We start from the raw sequence: 23,143 nt of genomic DNA on the forward strand, positions 1-23,143 counted from the left end.
TGGTAGGAACCCCATGCTCCCTGTACTGCTCAGCTCCAGCTCCCCTTGTTAGAAACATGCAAATCATGTCTCTATTCTGCGTGACAAATAGATTAACCTACAGTCAGTATCTCTCTCTCTCTCTCAAGTCACTTTAAAATGTATTGTTAGCTAATTAAATCAAACCCCCAATGTAGACCCCCAAATTCTTTCCTCTCTATCTCTTTTCTAAACATGATTGCAGCAGTCACTGCACACAGTCATCCAGGGATGAACATCAAAAGACATGTAAGGTCAAATGTAGTATTCATTAATAATATAAATTTCAGCCATTGTGCATTCATAATAAAAAATCTGTTTTAATCATTATTGAATAGAACATCTACAAAAGCAGTCCCATTATCACTACATTTTATTACAAGCAATTAACTCAATAGTAACTGGTAACAGACAGAGCTCCTTAACAATACTGATAACTTACTATTTCAGCATCACATAAAAACATGAAACCATGGTAAGCTAGTACTGTAATTTTGCAGTTGAACATTCTTCCCCCGAGGTTATGCCTTCTGTTGCTCGTTGATTTTTTTTGTGTATGTGTTAACCACTTTGAAACAACACATCTTGTCTACAAACAAGCTTGGAAAACAGCCAAGGCATCACTGACTAAAAAGCACTTTACAGAAACACCATTGAGAAAAATACATTTAAAAAATAATACAACAAATAAACTTTGGACAGACTTTTACTTAAACGAGAACAGAGACCAAATAAAAACACACGTACAATATCCTTTTTTCAGTATGACTGTTTCAAGTTCAATACACAATATTACATAGATACATTACACTTATATATATTGATTAATTAAAATACAGAATATTTTCATTTGCCACAAAGTTTGATTCAAAGTTCCCAACCTACACTGATGAAACCAGCTTCAACAAACCCTAATAATACATGCTTTTACGATCTAAAGAATACGGACAAGTCAGTGTACGTGACACAAACAGTAATGTAAATATAATCCATGATAAGACACAACACGACTAATGCAGCTAAATAGACTTAACATTTAAAAGCCAAATACTATTAATATATGTTGCTTGTTTTCTTTTTTTTGTAAAACATCCTTTTTGTATAAGCCTTACACGGTCACAGAATCAAATAATTAGCTTGACAGTACATAGAGACAGCTGTAGTACACTTAAGTCTATAAGAATGTTCCTTAATCTAGCGCCATGTTAGCAAAAAGTCCATTAAACTCTTATTTCTGTGGCAAATTCACCAAAAAAAAAAAAAAACATAATTACAGCACAACCACACTTCCTTCTGAATACCCCCTCAGAGAAAAAAAAAAATGACAGTGAACATTTTGCACTATTGCATGAGATTAACAGGTCCTTTAACAGGTCTTGGTAGCTTTTACAGGCCTTTCATACAATTCACTACAAGTGAAACCATTTAGAACATAATCAACCACAGTAACTATTTGTTTGATATTAAAAGCCTCTAACATTGTTTGTGTATAAGTTCTAAACACCTAGCAGCTTCATTAATAATATTCAAGAGAACTTTATCTGTCCTTTAAGGAATATTTTAATCAAATCTACTTACACTTAAAGCTTGTGTGTGTGCATGTTCAACAAATAACCAGCATTTGAAAATTGAATTGCTTTATCAGACAAGTAAAGCTGAGCTATTTTACACAGTCGCCATAGTGGAATTACTTTAAAGTATAGATTTTAACCAACATCAAAGTATTTAAATATAATAGTTAAAGCAAAGCAGAAAACTCCTTGCTGGTGTGAAAAAAACAGTAGATGTTCATTCTTTGTTGGATGTTGGCAACTGTTACATGCACTTGTTTTTTTTTTTTGCAGATTGTACATATTTTACTCATTTAACAGATTTTATTGAAAACACATTCACTATTCCAGACACCATGGTACAGCAATATGAGAAGTTTCTGCTATTTGCAAATCTTCTTGCGTAAGAATTAAAAAGCAGGCCATAGATCATAGTAGCAGACCATGTTTTGGCAATTGCATTATTGTCTGAGGAATCCAACTTTTTAGATGCTATGGCAGGCAGTGGGAGCACAGCACATGGGTTATAATCTTAATCTGACATTCAATCTTGGCAGTCACCAACGTAAAATGAAGGACTAGGAAAATTCTAGGGCACTGCTGCACTTTAAAAGTATATGAAGATGAGACAATGATCTATTCAGGGATATATATATATATATATATATATATATATATATATATTTGTAAGTAATGGGTTTGAGTTGGGGAAAAGCATCTTTTTTGTCTTTGGAGACTGAGTACTGCACTTTTTTACACCCGGCCACTAGCCCCTATTGAAAACACTAACAATAATGCAAACTCTAAATTTAGAAGAAATATACTGTTTGTAATAAAAATGGACTGTCCCATATGAGCTAGCTTATTGTGACTGGTAAGACTGATTGACTAGTTTGGCACGGGAATACTACTCTTAGGCAATCAGCACTAGAATAAAAGGTCACAAAACATGCTCTTCTCACAGCTAGTTTGTAAATTGAAACTGTACAGTCATCGAATTGAATCATGAAATTAAGGTGACTTATTTCAGAATTTTGGTCTGTCATTCTATGATCTGTACACATTTCTAAAAGTCCTGTTTTTTCGTTACAGTGTTAGTGTCTTAATGAATCTGGAACTTCATTCATAAGTGACTTGTTTGCATGTGGCCGTTAGTGCTGTTGTTTTTCAGTTAAAATCGATTCCTGAAGAACAACCTTGTCCGTCCTTTGCGTGTTGGTCTCACCATCTTCAACACCATTCCCTTGGCGAAAGCACAGCACTTGTTGAAAGCTTTGTTTGAAATTGTCAGACAAAAAACCATATAGGATGGGGTTAGCGCAGCTATTAGCATAAGACATGACCACCACAAAGAAATACACCCCGATCTGGACAGGTTCTTCTTGCAAGATGACAATCAGGTTAACTATATTCAGGATGTAGAAGGGTAGCCAGCAACATACGAACACCATGACGATGATGACCACCATTTTGGTGACCTTTTTTTCAGACTTTCTTCGCTTTGTCGACCCGACTCGTAAACCAGATGATTTGAGTTTGACCACAATCAGAAGGTAGCACAGGCAAATCACCAGCAAAGGGCCGAAAAACCCTATAACTGATGTGTAAATTATAAAAACAGTGGACCAGACTGATGTTGGTTCCGGCCAGTTGATGTTGCAAGTCTGTATGCTTTCTTGGACGTCCGCAAATATGATTACCGGCAGCACAACTATAAAGGACAATATCCAAACAGTTACATTGATCATCTTGGCTATTCTGGGCCGACGCCACTTGGTGGACTTGATGGGATGCACCACAGCGAGATAGCGGTCAATGCTCATCACAGTCAAGCAGAAGATACTGGTAAACTGGTTGATACTATCCACTGTCATGACAAGTCTACAGAGGAAGATTCCAAAAGGCCAATAGGATAGGGCATTCTGCGTGGCAAGGAATGGCAATCCCAGCATAAAAAGCTCATCGGCCACCGCTAAGTTTAGAATGTAAATGTTGGTAACCGTTTTCATTTTGGTGTATCGAAGGACTACGTAGATGGCCAAAGTGTTTCCACCAAGTCCGACTACAAACACTATGGAATAAATTATAGGGATGATAATTGCGCTTACACCCTGTAGAGGCAGGTCTCGCATTGTTTTATCATTGTGTGTTAAGTTATTGACAGTAGATTGGTTGAATTCTCTCAAGTCAACGTCAAAAGCGGGATCTGTAAAGCCTGCCATGGTGTCCTCAGTGTTCTCAGGGCTCCCAGATGAAAACGTGAAGGATTATTAATCCTAGAAAGAGAATAAAGAAACTAAAATCAACAATGTGTGTCGTCAACCCCCGCTAACTAAACAACCCACAACCTGTACAAATTCATTAAATTGCATAATAAAACATACAGGGGTTAATTTTAATTCTATAAATACACACGGCTCTTAATACAGTCACTTTTTAATTCTGTTAAGATCAATAAAAGAGACCCCCAAACTATATCTTCTCTATTTTCTTAAAGTATGTTTGAGATTACACATTAAATAAGGTGCAGAGACATTTGCTTCGTATAAATCAAACCTCCCGCTGTGGTACAGGTCAAGTCAAACACAAAACAGCTTAGCTTTCATCTTTCCCCTTTGTTATTGGAAATCAACACAGTCGTTTAGCAGTTTATAATAATGCACCCCGCAAACATAGGCAACAAATTAATCATAAACTCTTGGAGCGTTAAGAAACTAAGTCAAGTATATGTTTTGGTAAGAATACATTTTGGGCTAATGGCTTCATATTTATATGATTACATTAACTTTCCTGAACAGGATTTTCACCAAGCTTTACCATGCAGGTTTCACTTGCTTTACTATACAATGTTTTACTGTGGTAAACATGTATTTGGGGCTGTTTGAAGAGCCTTGAATATCACATTGTCTGCTGGATTTGTGCCACTCATGCGGGATGTAAATGGGGGCTTGTGTTTTTAGCTTCACCTTATATGGGTACCCACATAGCAGAAATGGAGTCCCACAGAGACTATACTTCACATTCATTTCCCGCCTTTCGTGATATTTAGACATTTAAATGTTGGCAAACATAAGAAGCATTTTTTTTTTTTTTAAACCTGGGTAACAGAGAGCAGAAATTCCATTTGGTACAAAGAATCCTCAGTGCAGTTGTTTATGTGAAGAGGCTAAAGTCATAGAGGCAAAGCTTTTTTCCTCCAGAAATTAAACATCTTTGTCCTTTATTACTGGTTTACTTTTGTTCATGAAAAATACTAATCATAAATCACCTTAAAAACCTTAACACATTAGACACGCATGCCTCTCTTCAAACTCAGTAGGGTACCAAAACAATATACATTCATTTTTTTCCCCCCTGTTTTGCAAATAAATGTGTTCATGCGCGTGATCACTGAGGCAAGCCAACACAGTGCTGATATTACAGTAACAAATCATGTCAGCAGGGTTGTATTGTAAACATAAACACTAAGCCATATTAACATAATAGCTAAACCACCGAGTCTGACCTTTTCAACTTTCCAAAGTTAAGGAAGGCTGAGCCAGGTACTTGGACAAATGGTCTCCAAGAAAAACCAGGTGCTGCTGTTTATGATGTGACTCTGAAAACCAACTCCAGCCTTGGGACTACACTTCCCAATAAACAAGGTGCTGCCAAATCCTGTACTGTACCCTATGTATTGGTCTTATTGTGTCAGATACACAAAGCATATTAAACTTTTGTAATGTTTGATTCTGTGACTAAAACACATATTCAAGGAAATGTTCTACAGTAGAATATTGTTTTCTAGTATAATACCTGGCTTTCATTTATCCATTATAAAAGATTGAAGACATTGTGAATATTCTGAAGCCCTGTGTTGTCGGACCTATTTGAAAAAACGTACAGAGTATTCAAAGTCAGACGGCCAGTTTACACATGTGCCACATGATTTAACCACAAAACTCTGCATGTATTTGTACGTTTGATGTCTACTGTACAGTATGTAATGTACTCTATACCAGCTTTCCGTGAATTTTATTTCTTCAGACCCTTTTGCAGACCGGTTTGTTTGTTTACATTCACACCCCGAATGAGGGTTCTGGAAAAACTTGTTATGCTACCTTGTTTATAATATGTTGCTTAGCATTTTTTTTTAACAGGTTAATAATGAAAACTTTGCCTACAAAACTTAGTAATATACTGGCCAAATTTGAATTTGATTAAAATTGTTGTTAACTGGGTGGATTCATTTGGCATAACAGCGCCCTCTTTTGTCAGTTTCTTATATATATATATATATATATATTATATATAGATATTATATATATATATATATATAATATATAACCGACATCCTATCTGAAATCTTGAATGAGTAGGAGACTTTAGAACTACAGTGTACAGTAAATGGAACAGTAGATCATTTGAAACCATCATTACCACTGTTATTAAAACATTTTAAACACCTGCTGCCCTCCATTGACTAATAGCATCCCCAAAAGTGTGTTTTTGTAGATCATTTGGAAGCTGGTGAAACATGCTCCAATCAACCCTCTACCTACGTCTATGAGATCTGCTCTCTTGCCCTTCCTGACTGAAACATAGCAGCAACAGGGAGATGCAGCTATATATATATATATATATATATATATATATATATATATATATATATATAGACACACACACACAATAAGTCAATGCATGTTCGCAATCTCCTGGTAGCCCGTTTAAATAGAACAATCTAGTATACCAGCATCATCCTTAGGCAAGTTCCTTAACTGAACCGACCAGGTATTTCACGCCTCAGGAGTGGTTCTTATCCTTACTATTATGGCAATATTTGTCTTTTGGGGTATCTTCTGAGAAACCGGAAATAAATCCTAACTGTATATTTCTCATATATTCTGCTACAAGACAAAATGAGTAAGTTCTGGACATCACCTTAAGCACGCCTAGCTGTATACATAGCTCTGTATGAACTAAAGTTACAGAAATGCAGGGAAATGCTACTACACAAGTCACTATGCAAGAATTCCATACATCAATTGCATGAAATGTTATTGGAATTAAAATTAAATGTAATTAAAAAGAGAATTGAGTTACGCAGCATAAAATACAGGCTAGTTCTAGCCTAGTTACACTCACTGGTTACTCACAGACAATGGTTAAAAGTGAAGGCTAACCTGCCAGCAGTATACTCCTACACGACAAAATAAATGGGTACAAAATAAATACATTAAAATAATAATAAAAAATACGTTATTAAATAAATTAAAAATAATAATTAAAAAAACGGTATTATTTATCCATTAAATACCTGTATACATGCATTCGAGTAGCTCGTCTTCTTTTCTCACTTTATTTTAAATAACATTAAAAATAAACTAATTCAAAAATTTAGTTTTCGTGTTGTACTACGCCTTTGTCTTCATCAAATGTTAAAACACGTACCTGTTTCAAATGCTGCTTATAACCTGCGTCGTTCAGTCGATGTCTTCATCTTTTATCCAACCCAAACTGTAAAAACAATTTTAAACTGCCGCCAGCTTTCGCAAACGCCGGTGTTCTCAATGAGGAGTAATCCAGCTAAAGCAGGGACAGTCTATTCTCAGGAAGTTACTATACAGTAGTAGATTTTGTGCAAGGCTTAGAACTGAGCTGGTACAGGTATGGCTAATGTTGACTATTGTCTTTCCACTATGTGTGACCGCTAATTGTGTGTGTTTTGTCTGTTTTTATAAAATCTACTTTTGTTGAAGTCTGTGTTTAAACAGCACATATGCAAAGAAAGCTGCTGGGTTTATCTCATGTCGAATGTAGTATTCAGCTGCTTCACTTCTAAATTATGAGCCCCATTGGCAGGAGCGCTGGTATTTATCAATATAAAAACGTGACAGTGTTTGCTAAGCACCTATGCCACGGGGGAGGAGTTGCGTAGCTTCTGCCAGTGCTGCATCATTCCCGCAGAAAAGCTAAGAAGCTTTTTAAGAGATGTGTGTTCCTGTTTTTTCTTCATAGTAGTTTGACATAAACATGTACCCGTACCCACTGGTTCGTTCACTACCCGACCAAGGACATCTCGATTTTAAGTAGATATTATTGAAACGGTTCGTACTTCATCTAGAAAGAAGAATAGTATACTTTTAAAATGTGCTTTTAGAAGTGTTGTTACGTCATATTATGTCTTTATTACAACGACATTATTATTATTCCGACAACAAACTAAATATTTTGGAACTTTTAGTTTTTTTTAAAAGGCATATTTAGTTATTTAAAAAGTGTTTTACAAAGTGGGGACAACGTCGTTTTCTCAGGAGTTACTGTCTTTGTGGGGACATTTTCTCAAATTTTGTCCCCACATTGATAGTAATACCTGCCCCCCCACACACACACACACACACACACACACACACGCACGCACGTACGTACGTACGTATGTGCATTATTTATATAATATATATTGCTTGTATAATTGAACTAAACAAGTTTAGCAAATTTACACGGACATTTATTTAATCTTTACCCCCTCTAGTGGCAAGAAGGTAATTAAAATGAATAGTACAAAACGACTGCAATCTGCATTACATTTATTTATCTTTTTCTTAATTAAATTAGCATAAACCCGTGTTGCAAATGCACTTGAACAATAATTGCCTTCATTAGCCATTAATAAAAGTAGCATTTGTAACCATGGCAATTTGCATTTTCAATATTATGTTTAAAAAATATTTCCCATTAGGTACTGTAGCAAGCAGCTAAATCTTCCAATTACAATGGCAGTGCATTTGATTAAATTAATTAATCTGCCTTAATTAGACCCTAAAAGACCTGTACATTTGCACTTTAAATATTACATTTCTAATAATAATAATAATAATAATAATAATAATAATAATACGAAGAAGAAGAAGAATTTCCCTAGTTACAGATGACAACCCCTTTCCTAAAATTATGTTAAATATGGCAGGCGTTTATTACATTTTTTCTGACTCTGATAATGCATCAGTATATGTGTTGTTCCACTGTCATTTAGGTTAAAGTTACCCATAGTAATCACTGAATTACCATTTTTTACAGTGATTTTATTTTTGTTTGACTACTATGGGACCTGGGGCAAATTTTGCTTTTGATTGCGTTGCCTCTTAGTTTGATAGCAGCTGTGCAGGGAATACAAGAAATAGCCCATGTGAACACTCTGACAGGAGCATCACAGTGTGTGATTATAAACTGTCCTGAAACAACAGCAAGCCTAATTCAAACACTGCAGTCTGCCCTCTGCATGTTCTGCCTGTGTGTTCTTTGTTAGAACCCTTTTCAACAATCCACCTGCAGTCCTGTGGACTCTTTACATGTTCTACGGTTGATTACCTGTAGATCTGATGTTACTTAAAGGAATCTAATCGTACCTGCATTGGGAGGTCAACTGAATGAACTAGCTCAAAGTCCAAGGAGAAACCATGCACTTACTTTGTTGGGCAAAGATTGATTCTGATGTGACCAGAGTTGTTTTGTGATGTTGTGAACCTGAAGCCATTAATAGTTTAGACATATTTGTCAGATGCAAATTATGTCAGGGCAAACCAATTTCAGACAATTAAGTTGGTGCACAAAACACAACAATTCAAACTTAATCAATCTGTGTGTCCCGTATTTCATAAAGTATGTCTAGCAGGTGTTTAACATGGCTAGGAGTTGCACACTGTTTTTTGCACACCACCTATTTCTAGACCTAATTCCATAGGTAGTTGATGCAGTTCAGATACCCAGTGCTAAAATAAAACATTTGTGATCAAAGCATACCAGCAATACCAGGTGATTAAAATACTTCAGTTTCACAACTCAAAGCTCTGGATCATATTCAGTATCTTTGTAAGACCAGTAAAATCTACAATACATTTCATTACAAGAAAGGAGGTGGGAGGTATGGAATTGACAGCAACAAGCAAAGGCATGAAAATGTGCTTGTCTTCAAATTCTGCAGCTTACAGAACAAACTGTAGCTTACACAGAACAGAAGCTGCAAGCAGTGGCTGGTTTCACTGTTAGTACCAATTGATAATACAGTACATGAGTCACGTCTAGGAACCACATTATGAAATGAGCTGCTGGCTGTTCTAGTGATTGCTGTGAGATGTCATTTTACACAGTCTGCTCTGAAAAAAAACACTGTATCCTTCAGACAGGGCCCATGGATGTTCTACTCTGTTCATTTCTACAGTGTCAGTGTCTGACAAGAATCAAAGATAAGTCACTTTCTCCTTTCTCAGTGTGGAAGACACATTCTAATTGAATTTAAATGTATATATTTAACCATTCGAGCCCTTGAGATATACAATTCATTTCCAAGGGGGTCCTGGCAAGAGAAGGTGGCAAGAAATAACATTATAAAATCAATGGCAAAAAGACATTTCACATTATTCCATTTTCTAAAGTCTCTCTCTCTCTGCCTAAGCTCTCTGGAATCAATCAAGCCCAGCGTACATCTCTCTCTCTCTCACTTATTTGCATAACAGAAAAAACAAGATGCTGGGAGGACCGTGCCCAAAACCGTTGTCCCAGCAAGTATACAATATGATACTGCTAACAGCGAACACATGCCATTCTCATATTGGGCTTTCACTGAACAGCACATTGTGACTGTACATGTTTGTATTGGGTGTTTGGAAAATACAGTACATACACTGTGGGTTCATCTGTCAGAAATTATTTTCTCTGCATGTATCTAAATAGAACACAATTATATCAGTATAAGATGCGCGTACACATTTCTGGTATGTTGCCAAAGTGTTTGAATAGAACCAAAAAAAAATTAAAAAAACAACTTTTGTTTGATCAGTGTTATTATAATCTTGACATTTTCAAGGTCAAAACATTTAGCAGAAGCCTGACTGCTATTATTGTATGTAATATTGCATTAATGTAAGCAAAGCAGGAAACAGTTGTGTATTATTGTATTTATTTACAGGCAACAGGAAGACAATCACATATCCACGTGGCGTGCAGGGTGATTCTTGTAGTCACAGGAGTGCAGGCAGGTTCACGTCCTAGCTGTGTGAAGGTGCTGGTCTTCACTAGAGACTGCACACCCTTGCTCCCTGGGGTGTAAAGAGGCCATTGGCTTGGTCATCAGATCAGAGGACTAAAAAAAATCACTTTGCAATCCTTTAGCAGTCTTCAGTCCTTTTGGCTTTTTTTGTTCTGTCATTCCTTAATTACAGTAATGCTCTGCTGTTTAAGATTTAAGATAATAAGTATTTATTCAAATGAATTTAGCAAGTGAGATTTTGTTTTTCTGCAAAAGTTACTGTCAAGACTGGGATGGAGGGGGGGACGGGGGCTCAGGGGAAATTAACAGAATCCAGTCTTTCTGATTCTGCACTTGTGGGATGTATTGGTCAATGCAACTTTGCATACATTTGAAGGTATAAGATATTTTGCATTATGTCCAAGTGGTCTTTTGAGCAAAACGAGAGATCCAGTGAAAATGTTGAAAAAGCTAACAAGTTAAGAAAACATAATTTTAAAAAGTGGTTAACTTCTAATATAAAATAATATATATATATATATATATATATATATATATATATATATATATATATATATATATATATATATTATATATGTGTGTGTGTGTGTGTGTGTGTGTGTGTGTGTGTGTGTGTGTGTGTGTGTGTGTGTGGCATAAACAATTCTAGTAAATGTTGGAAATAATCCACATATGGGTACCACAGCACCCTCTATAGGATTGAACAAAAACAGTTTCATGCAATAAATCAGCCTGTAACAGTGGGACCTATATTGATTCCAAATGTTGCTTTTAAGTAGAGTGTGACAGTAACAGAACTGATAATATTAAGTGGGGTTCACTGTACATGCCCATTTATATTTATTTTTCGTATTTAATTAGCTAACCTGTAAAGACTGCTGAAGTTAAATGCACTGATAAAGTGACTGAGGCATGGCTATTCCTAAAAGACAAGTGTTTGTATAAACTAGAAGCCTCTCGTAACCCATTTTATTAAAATGGAGGGCATGCTTGAAAGCCTGTTTTTGAAATTAGTTGTACAGTAACTGATGTACAAGCTTTGGTGATGGAGCATTGATTGCTCATCCGTCAATAGACGAAAGGTGTCAAACACATCTCTGCTCTTCCTGTGAAATTCCTTGGCCTTCTGTTGCTTCAGGACCCTAAGTCACCAGATCAAGGCCAGAGAGTAAGGAGCCAGAACACTGGAGATATTAATAGCTCACTTCACTGGTGGAATTGTCGCTGTTTGAAAAGGTTCATCCTGGACAGATGGTGAGCTGCAAAATCAGTATTCAGCGACTGGTTTTTGTCTGTATAGACATTACCTCAGTCATGCGAGGAGAAGTAAAAACAATGCTGCAAAGCATAACCATAGCATGGAACCAAACACAAGTTGAGTATGGTAAGTGTTGTAAGCAGGGGAAAGTAGCAGATCATTTACCTTGGAAAACGTCTGGTGACTGCATTTAAATATTCTATAGCCCAGTATTATACAGCACTGTATTAAAAAATAAAAGCGATAATGCCTTAGAAACACATTCCGTGGCTGGACAACATTCTAGAAACACATGCGATATGAGCGAATTGTATAACTAGACTGTAACTGTAACCCTATTTTATATTGAAAATTGACATCCCTGGCATGTATTGTGTAATATGTAAAAGCTGTATCCCCCAGACAGAGTTGAGTGACTGTTATTAAAGACCAATAGGTTTCAGTGTCTTACTGTACATTAAGAAAGACTTACTGAAGACTTACTGTCTTTCACAGACGTCTTTTAGTCCCTTGCAAAATATGGTGGCATATCTTAGTTTAAAAGCTCTGTAATAAAATAAGAGCCAAGTTCACACCTTTGCATTTGCACCAAATAAGTTGTTTGGATCACCTTAAGCATGATCCTTTCAATAACTGATACAAACTGTATATTTTATTGGGGAATATAAAAGACTCATCATAATGATCATTAATGATTTATACTGTAAGCCACCTGTGTTGCACTATACCTCACCAAAATGTTTATGTAACACCAGTTAAGATGGTGAAGGACTGATTTTAATTCTGTTGGTATGTTCTTGTTAACCAACAGAGTTTTATCTTTTGGTATGAGGATTCTAGCAACACTGTGCATTTTGATTGTGGCAGTTAGAGTCAGTGGAATGCATAAAGAATAAACTTAAAATATGCACACCGCGTTTTCCAGGTTAGCATCGCCTCTCTACTTGAACCTTGGAGGTTTGCAAAGAAATACAACAAGCCATCAAATAGTTTTATAATTCATTCAAGGTTTGCTCTGTGGAGACCGGAATTAACATATTGTTCTGTCAGCGGGCTTCATTGATTTTTATAAAAGGTATATTTCTGTTAATGCAGGGGAACAGGTTTGAAAATGACTTAATCAAGCTGAGATTGAAATAACCTCATTCTCTGAACAAATAAAGAAATGTGAAGAGCTGATGTAATTTTAATTTATGTTTATACATAGAAACTTTCTTTTCATCTACAGACCCAATAGTAATGTGCACCAATACTTGTCAAGGGGTAGTGTAAGCAGAAACTGGACAACATAATGGAAACACCTGCCATAACACTGTCAACAGGTAGACTGGATGGAAACAGGTTTTCTTGATTGAGATTCAATACCTTTAGAAGGGGTAAACAATCATACACATGTGTAGCTTGTAGACAATCTGTTCGATGGTTTACCATACATTATTAGTCTTTTAGCATGGCGTGCTGTACATTTTATAACAACCACTTACTCAATTTCCCCTAGCCATCAAGACAAAAAATAAAAACAAATGTAATTACAGCTGATTTTCTAGTGAAGCTTTGAGGAGGTGTTACCTATAATTGCACCTGTAAAGGGCGTTGCTATGTTATCCTTTCCATTAAATCTGTGTTTTTGATTTTAAATAACTGAAAATAAACCAGTTACATAAAAAGGATAAAACAGAACAGTGAAGACTGCTCCCCCTGGTGTTCAGTTGATGTATTTAGTTTAGGATAACTCTTTGTAATTTTGCATGGGGTGACTGGAGCACGGCTGTCCAACTGATGTACCAGTGGAATTGAGTTTCGTATTCAAGGCTCTTAACCGGCTTGAAGGGCAATCAGTAGTCTAGAAGCAAATACAGTGAAATGCAACGAAACTGATGAAAGTCAAGAGTATAATATGCCAGGTTCATTTTACATGGAATAAAAGAACCATCATTCAGTAATCTTTATCCAAAAAAGAAACTACAATTCAGCTTTTATATATTTTTTTTATTTCTGTTAGCATTCAGATTGCTATACTGTAACTCCTGTGTATTAGCCTTTGTACACTACGTCATTACAGTCTTTAATACTGTCAGCTCATCATACCTAAAGTAAGCCTGCATGCTCAGCTGGTTTATATCTATAGGCCTGGAAGAGTCTGCAACAAAACATGTATTTGAAATATGATAAAGAATATATTATGCATATGTGGCCTATATATTTAATACTCTTTGGCCCTATCTATGCTATACATCTTGACAGTGCACATTTTTGTACCCCATCAGTTTACAAATGTCTTGTTCTATTGTAATTTTATATATATATATATATATATATATATATATATATATATAGATATATATATATATATATATATATATATATATATATATATATATATATATATATATATATATATATATATATATATATATATATATATATATATATATATATATATATATAAATGAATTAATGAATTAAAAACTGTGACTGAATGGATGAATGTATTATTAAATAAGGGCAAATATAATTTACAAATGTATACTGAATTCATGGTATTGCCGAGAGCCACTTCCTAATTGTTTACCAGGTCAGTAATTGTAATTGTTGCATTACTTTACTGTAAGTTTTTTTTCTGAATTCCCAATTTTTTTCTCCTGATTTTAGCATTCCTGTACTTCTTATAATCAAAATAAACTGTTTTGCAAGAAACAGTTCTTTGTACAGATCATATTCAAAGTAGACAGTTGCATCAGCTTTATAGTTGAAAATCTGAAACGTTGTAATTGTTCTGTACATGCTTATTCTACAAGAGTGCTGAAATAAAACTGGAAAAATAAAATCTAGCCACTGTATATTAATTTTAAAATGTTTGAAAATAATATACTAGCTTGTGGAAAGTTTGTATAATTGAATCTGCTGATCCTCCAAACCGATCGCTGGAAAAAAAAAAATGCCACAAGAGTGTTCTGGCACATTGGAAAGCACTCTTTCATGGTTGTGCCTAGATTACTTAATGTTAGTGATCTCAGACACCTGGCAATGGAACTGTGGATTAACAAACGCATGCAATGACCAACTGCGTCCTTATAAGGAGACTTAAAAAATCATAGAATTAGGGACACGCAGTCACAAATAACCACAGAAACATCTGTGGCCTGGAAACGTTTTAATTTAGCAGTGTCAGTCAGAACAATTTTTTTTTTTTATTTTACTACAAATAATATTTTTTTAAAAATGAATTGTGAATTCAGAAAAAAAAAAAAATTGTATGTTTTTTTTAGTGGAACACAGAGGTTACAAAGTAAACCTGCTTTCACTATGTAGGACGTGTTATTTTGTGTAAATTGACTCATTTGAGAAATGTACCTCAGTTTTGTTATTGAAACTGCTTGCTCACTGCTTGCTGCTGCTGCTTCTGTCTCGAACATTCCTATAAGAACCACTGCACACTTATGCTAGGTGGCTAGTACAGCCAAGCAAAACTCAATTTCGATATTTCTATACCACACCTTCTGGGTCATTAATGAGTTGCTGAGAAGTAATTTCACTCCAACACTCAAAAAGAGATTGCAAAGAAAATACCAGGGCACATTGTCTTAGAGGAGCGGTTAAATTGCTGTTCTCACTCGTTTCTTTCTTGTTTAAACTGTGGGAATAGGTTTTTTCATCTCAGGGAATTTGTCTTTGCATTTGTTTTAAAACAGACCCTGTGTCTGTCTGGTAGAACACCTTTTAAACGTCATATTGCCACAGTCATTTTCAGTCTGTTTCAGCCACTGTTAAGCTAAGGGAACACAAGCCACTGTGGCTTGGAACTTGGCTTCAGGAGACTAGCTTTCAGTCCACTGCCTGGCACAACAGGGGAGACTTGGGGTTTGATACAGAAAAGTTGCCTCAAACTGGGTCTCCCACTCTCCTGGAACCAGGTTTCAAGCCACTGTTCCTGAAAAAAGTGGCTTTGTGTTCCCTCAGCTGAACACTTTCAGTGGACAATTCACCAAGCCAACTTTGTGTCATCTATTGTATGTCCATTGCCTAGTTTTCCTTGCACTAGACCGGAATACCAGGACCAACAGTGTGAACATCATGTAATAAATCTCCTCCTAGCGGCTGATTAATTAGGAATTCTGATGCGATCAGCATAAGACACCTACTTAACTCTCGACTACAGAGCTCGCGCTGAGAGATGCTAATTCGTAATGCTAAAGAGAATATTTTGATTTTCAGTGTCACAAACATTTCATAATTAAGTTTAATAACAAATCGTTCAGTTTTATTCCATTTAGTGATGTTTTTGACGGTGGGTTAAAATGACCCTTCGAGTGGCAATATTTTGATCTGCTATTCTTTACTGAAACATACAGACAAGATAATTCTGCGCTTATCCCAAACCGAACCTATTTACTAAATGATACCAGCCAACATCTCAATTAACTTAAAAATATTATAACTGGATTAGTATTTATCGTAAACATTCGCAAAAAGCGTTTACCAGTGCATGCTGAATGTTAATGTTTAGGACCTGTGCAAGCTTAATACGCAACAAAGGGAGTGTGATACGATTGTTTTTCAAAAACCATCACTGAAAATAGTACGCTAACTATAACTGGACTACATAAGGGCACATATTATTTTGCATTTAAGTTAAATTAAAATATATGGATTTCAAAGCTTATTTGGATATTGAGGCCTGATCAAAGTGATATTTTGTGTTGAAAAAGAAACATTTTCAGTCCTGTCAAACAGGGTTTTAGGGCTGTTTTTTTTTTTATTCCTTGCCAGTGCAGATACAATATATTGCACTGCATTTTTATTGCATTGCCATAAGTTACATGTCTTCAAATTTTAGACAGTAGCTGTCAGAATTACTATAACGTAATTATTAGAAGACACAAAGGGGACAGGTTTATCTACGAGTTTTGTGAAAGGCAAACGAACCTGTTTATCTCACAAAATAAGTAACACACACCTCAGGCATCTGTCCAAAAACTTCTGATCTTTGTAACGAAGATATATAGTTATTTATTTAAAAACTTATGATCTTTTAATTTAAAAAATAAACAACTAAATAAAAAAAATTTATTGGTATAATTTTTTGGTATAATAACCATATTTGCTCCATATATATATATATATATATATATATATATATATATATATATATATATATATATATATATATATAAAAAGCATTATTATTATTATTATTATTATTATTATTATTATTATTATAATAATAATAATAATAATAATAATAATAATAATAATAATAATAATAATTTTATTCTCCTGCCAATGTTTGTTCCTGTAAGCTACAGCGCGGGTTACCAAACCTGGATAACGGTTGAGTATCCCTTTTTTTGGGACGGAACACCCTAGTGTCAAAATTCGGCATTACAGAACTTTAAGGGAAAAGTGACGAGAGAGTAGGAAGTTCAGTGAGATCTTTGCTGGGCAGTTTGAAACACTTTCTTAAGAAGAATCGGTTATAAAAAGAAACGTATACATATCGGGGGGGGGATTTTTTTTTTTTTTTTTTTTTTAAAGAGGGGCTTTTAAATGATTTTATGTAAAAACGCTGTTTCCCCTTCTTCTAACAGGAAGTCAGCAACCTCAGGGGCAATGCGATGTGAGTAAGCTATGCCTTACAGCAATGGACAGACTGTATCCAAGCGAAAACATGGCGTCTATTTCTCAAAGTTTGGACTTTTCTCCAGTCTACTTTTCTTTCTTTGCTTTTTTTGCATCTCGGGGTCGGGAGAAGCTCAGGAGAGATGCGCGCCTTGTCCAGACAACTGTACTTGCTCTGTTCTGGGACCACAACTTTCTTGTCTCGTTAATTGTTCAAATACCGGACTACATCAGGGACCTGATGCGATGGATATCCCGTGTGATACAGCTATTCTGTAAGTAGTTTTTACCTAGTGGAATATGCACAGATGAAAAGTCGTGAGTTTGTTAAAGTTGCAAAAAATCCGAAAAGGTCCGGATGGTGCTGGTACCTGGCAAATAAAGAAGTATTCATTATATTTATTGGATTTGTAGGTACTGTAATGGGTGCAGATCGTATTATGCATAACAGTCTTCGAACTAATTAGCGGTACACAAAACTATTATTAACCGGGTTAAACCAAGCATGTGCTGTCTTTCCAACGACCGCAATATAGCTTCAGCGACGGGAAACTAGATCAGTAGTTAACCAAGAATTTCTGTTGGTTCATCTGAAATTAATTTACTGTTATGGTAAAAATTGAAAAAAAAAATAGTAGCCCCTTTTTGTAAAAAAATAATAATAATAAATAAAATAAAAAAAAAAAAAATAAGTGTTTGGAGGTAATTCAGGTATGCACTAAAACTGATTTGTCACACATTGGTGGTCACCTATTTTTGCTTTCACTGGATTTTGTATAATTACAGTTGGTACTCATTAACTATAAAACTGTGAACCTTGACCCAGAAAGTAAAGATGACATTTCTTGCACAAGCGTGATGCAAAGAACAGACTTTCCTCTTGAAATGTATTGCACTAACAGTAACACAAGCACCAGTTTGCCGCTTTAATGTTATGTTTGTAAATTTTTGTGCAATGGGTGGTCTTCCGCTAATACACAGTAGCAATCTATTTCAAATTGTTATTTGTAGAAGCGATTTTTTTTTTTTTTTTTTTTTTTTGTAATGGATGCATAGTTAAAATAATAATAATAATAACAATAATAAGTTACTGGATTGAAAACCAAAAGGTTTGCAAAAGGATACTGTTTTCAAACTGTTCTCCCGTGTTACCTGCAATACCGTATTATTACATTAACCTGAAAATGAATGGCTCGCTGTAATGTTTTATTTAAAGAAAGATTAAGCGCTGTGCGTTGCTAAGCTGCACACCTGCAAGTGATATCTGGCCAGCATATATTATGTGGGTAGGCTACTTTAATTAGCATGTTTTTGCAAACTCGGGCTTTAATTAAATTAAGTGCACGTGTCATGTATACGACTTTAATAATTACACATTAATCCAATTTCTTATCCCTTGAGAGGTGTGTGTGTATTTCATCATGGTTTACAGTACAGTATTTAGCGCTAGTTTGTAACTTCCAATCAAATTTTACCAAGCAGCTAGTTGTTATTAAACGTGCTTGAAAATGTAATCTTCATTGGTTTGCTTAAAACTAGAACAAAAAAGTTGCGTTTATGGCGCATCAGTGTTAGCCGACTTCAGATTTGTGTTTATGTTTTTCATCAACAAGTTTGTGGGACCTCTGCAATATTTATAAATATTTTTAAATATAATGTTGGTCACAAGAAACGATGTATTTCACTACATTTCAGTGTGTTTTGGCTCAAGCTACAATGTTTGCAGAATTACACGACATACATGTACACGAATGTTCCACATTATGATGTGGACGTCCTTTTAGACAATTTCAGTTAATTGTTTTAACATTGGGTTTAAGAATTTAGATACGAGGCTTCGTTTAGAAAATTAAATTGAAATGCATCTGTTTTATATATCAAACTAAGTATGTTTTATATATTGACCGTATAACTCTAAAAAGCTAGATACACGTTTTGGTGCTTTGGAAAATGCGTCGAGCTCACAGTGTATAACCATGGGTAGCACACATTTATCAAAGGCGGTTTACATTCTATCAATTAAGTCAGGCTTGACTATATTAAGGCAAGACAAATTCATTTAGAGATGTTGCAAATTAATGTATAGATGTCTGTAAATATTTAAAGATATTTCTAAATCATTTTAAGAGATCTAAAATACATTTAGAGATATCTCAAAATGATTTCCAGATATATGTAAATGAAGCTTTAAATGAGATATCTAAAATGCATTTTCAGATATCTTCAGGTCATTTTAAGATACTTCAAAATAACTTCCTGTTCATTTAGAGATATCAGCCAATAGTTTTAAGATATCTTGAAATGATTTCCTGTTCATAAAGAGATATGGCTAAATGGACAGGAAGTCCATTCAAAACATAATGTTCACAGGAAGTCATTTTGAGATATATTGAAATGACTTCCTGTTCATTTAGAGATATCGCTAAATGATTTAGATATATCTCTAAACGAACAGCTATTTCAAGATATCTGTATATATTATTTAAAGATAAATCAATTTTAGATATCTTTATTTCAAATCATTTTTAGATATCTCAAAGTGAAATTAAGGTAAGTATATGATATCTTAAAATGCAATTTGAGATATTTTCTAAATGATAATTTGGCTTGCCATAGACTATAGGGTTTATCAAGCAATATCACCTGTCCTCAGTCAACTGTTAAATGTTGTATTTCAATTGTGGAATGTCTTTTGGGTGTTCTTAGTTGATTCACAGCAGTAATGCATGTGATGAACAGAATGTACTATGTGAAAGCTATTCTTTTTTTTTTAAATTGCTGTGCTCCATGTTGCATTTCAGTACTTCAAACCCCCTTAGCCACAGGGCTGTTGGTTTCATTTTGTTTTGGAATTTAAGTTCAGCAGTGGAGTTAGGCAGTGGGCTGTGAATGAACACAGACATAGGACAACTGTACAGCTGGGTTGCTTGTTAGGTTACTGGATAATAGGCAGAGTGTTTAGGGCTTCTGTCCCTCATCAGGGGAAACTCCATGCAGCTCTTTTACCAAACTTTTTTTTAGTTTATTGTAAATTGGGACAATTGTACCACCTGCAAAGTTTATTTTTGCAAGAGTTACATGAAGACAATGATTAACACCATGGCAGTTGTATCTCTAAAGTTATTTGGTGACTGATTTCCATACTGTAGAGTTTGGGAATTGTGTTGTGTGTGAATCTGTATGGTGCTGTAACTTGCTGCTTTACTCAGTTTTATAAGATACTCTGAAGATCAAGGAATCTCACACTGAACCGGCAGAGGCTAATGCAAAGTGCAGTAAGGCACATGCAAGTACCAGTAATCACAGAGGGTATTTTTAAAATAAAAGTTAAGACACACTGTTCTCACATGAAAAATACTAGCGTCTAAAAACACTGCAGATTTTTGTTTTGCAATTAAGGAAGTATTAGAAATTCTGACAGTAATTGTAAAAAACTAAAAACTAAAAAAAACATTGCCGTATAGCAGGGATGGACATTTCTTTTACAATACCTAATGTTGTTTTGGGACTGAAATACTAACAACAGCAGTTTGTTTGATCTACCTGCACCTCATCTGGGACGAGCTATGGCTAGATTATTTTTGGAGCATTTTACAGAACCAGGCAATCCACTAGGATTGTATTAACCATCTGTTTTTAGCAGTAATCCTGGGAAATTCACCGACAGGAGGCTGATGCAGTGCAGGGGTACGGGCTATTGCCCATTGCTGTAAAATGCTCCAAGTAGCTCTGAAATCTTTTCTTTTTAGTGTTTTATATATCATTGAGTGTTTAAAGTTATGGATGAGTTTCAGTAAACAGTGGCTCTTTGTAACTTTATTTAATGGCATAGTGCCCATACAATGTCCTAATTATAAAAATGGTTCTATGTACAGTATTACTGTATTTTATTGAATTGTTAATTAGTGTAAACATTAAATATCCACCTAAAAATGACGGCCTCTTCTTTTTACAATATTTTCTGGAGCTCTTACCTATTGAAATCTGTTGGCTTGTGTAATTTTATGACATTGGATTATTAATTTAGCATGTCGCATTAATGCCATGTGGGTTACTAGACATAGAGATAAAGAGTTTTTATTTTTTAGTTGCCAAGTCATGCTTGGTAACTTACAGAAGTTGATAGTCATTATTATGCAGACCTGCAATTAAAAGTTTAACTGCCAATGAGAAAGCTCTATAATGTTGTTTAACCACGATCAAGGCTTATTCCAGAGAAGATCTAATTTGAGATACTGTAGCCTTGCAGAATGCAAAACTATAAAACGGGAACAGTGTATGATCAATTTTCTTATGAAATTACAAATGCGTAAAAGATGTATTCTGCAGTAAATATACAGGTTAATAGGATGTCTGCTGGATACGACACTTTTAAACTCCAAGGTAACAGACTTTTTTTAAATAGGAAAATCTGACTTAACTTTCTTTATGTAGGTTGTTATGGTAACGCTTTGTAACAATCACACCAATGGAAATGGAGAACTGGAGGTCTAGATTTTTAAAAATAGGGTATTTATATAGGCCGTTTTTGGCAGTACACCCAGTATTCTTGAACTCGACTGCTGTTGCATTAAAAAGTTTTCACTGTTGGGCTAACAGACTTTTTTTTGCACTATAAATGGGTCTATACAGCCGTTTCAATTGGAATCTCACAGGATGAAAGTTACAGTACAAGTAAATGGCTCACTTAGTACATTAGGCCTTGCATTGTTGTCAAGTTAGTGTATTTATGATCATTAGATGTTTTTTGATTGTTTATTTAAAAAAAAAAAAAAAGTAACAGCATTGTTTTAATTTTCATCTGTATTTTTAGGGCCATCATTCAAAAAAATGGGCTCTTATGGGCTGATCATGTCCATTTGTCCGTCAGCGCAAGGTAGCTTCCTTGGTTTTAATAATACACTCCTAGCGTCCTGGAGACATTTCTGGTTGCAATTGACTATAACCCAATAAACCAATTAAAAAGTGTTTATTTCACGGAATACAACATGTGGTTCTTAAATTTGGTATTTACTTTTATTGACTGTTTCAAAAGATGGTTTTGAGTTTAATTTCATGGTTTAATTTAAAGAAACTTAGTGTTAGTTACAGCGATCCCCATTGAAAATACAGTGGTTTATTATTATTATTATTTTTTTTTTTTAGGATGGTGGTACTTTGAGAGAACACAATATGGGATCCATAAAAACATGAACTGCTGCATTAACACACACTGTACCTCTCCGTTCTCGATTTCAAGTCAGCGTTTGCTCCACGTTTATTCCTGAGCGCATGCTTCGTTGCTTAAGTGCTGTGACTGTAATCAACAATATCGAGGGCTATCATCCTATTCATAGCAGATCGATGTTGTGACCGGTTCCGTAGGCCTACTACAACATTCTCAGCCCAGCCTTATGACAATGTTTTAAATTGAAAATATGAATATGTTTGGAAACAAAGCAAAATGCTGCAGAAGAGGCATAAGTCACTACTGGCCCACAGGAATGGGCAGTGAGGTCAGCAGGTATGTGTATGCATTTTATAAGGTCCTTGATTTGATTTGTTGCCTTTTAAGCTTGTTCTCTGGGGCTTCCTGATCTGCCCCTGATTTATTAAGGTAGCTTGTTCATTAACAGTGGGCAGAACTTGTTTTTAGTCTAATTATGGTCTTTTGCCACTGCTGTAATTGGTTTA

General features: G+C 35.1%; 2 protein-coding genes across 5 annotated transcripts in view; one reads left to right on the plus strand and one right to left on the minus strand.

Moving 5' to 3' along the window:
• Positions 1-378: 378 nt before the first annotated feature.
• Positions 379-7,461, minus strand: LOC121300608 (somatostatin receptor type 5-like). The gene is made up of 2 exons (XM_041229218.1): positions 6,999-7,461; positions 379-3,844 (listed from the first exon to the last, which is right to left on the minus strand). The coding sequence occupies exon 2, from the start codon at positions 3,788-3,790 to the stop codon at positions 2,720-2,722; it is 1,071 nt and encodes a 356-aa protein (XP_041085152.1). The 5' UTR covers positions 3,791-3,844; positions 6,999-7,461; the 3' UTR covers positions 379-2,719.
• A 9,783-nt stretch (positions 7,462-17,244) lies between these two features.
• pkd1a (polycystic kidney disease 1a) overlaps positions 17,245-23,143 on the plus strand; it is a 59,756-nt gene continuing 53,857 nt past the window's right edge. For all 4 annotated transcript variants that reach the window (XM_041229511.1, XM_041229513.1, XM_041229512.1 and 1 more), the window contains exon 1: positions 17,245-17,745. In XM_041229511.1, the coding sequence (XP_041085445.1) occupies positions 17,480-17,745 (266 nt within the window). In that variant the 5' untranslated portion in view covers positions 17,245-17,479. The remainder of the gene's footprint in view (positions 17,746-23,143) is intronic.

Source organism: Polyodon spathula, chromosome 26 (assembly GCF_017654505.1).
Source record: "Polyodon spathula isolate WHYD16114869_AA chromosome 26, ASM1765450v1, whole genome shotgun sequence".
Lineage (NCBI taxonomy): Eukaryota > Metazoa > Chordata > Actinopteri > Acipenseriformes > Polyodontidae > Polyodon > Polyodon spathula.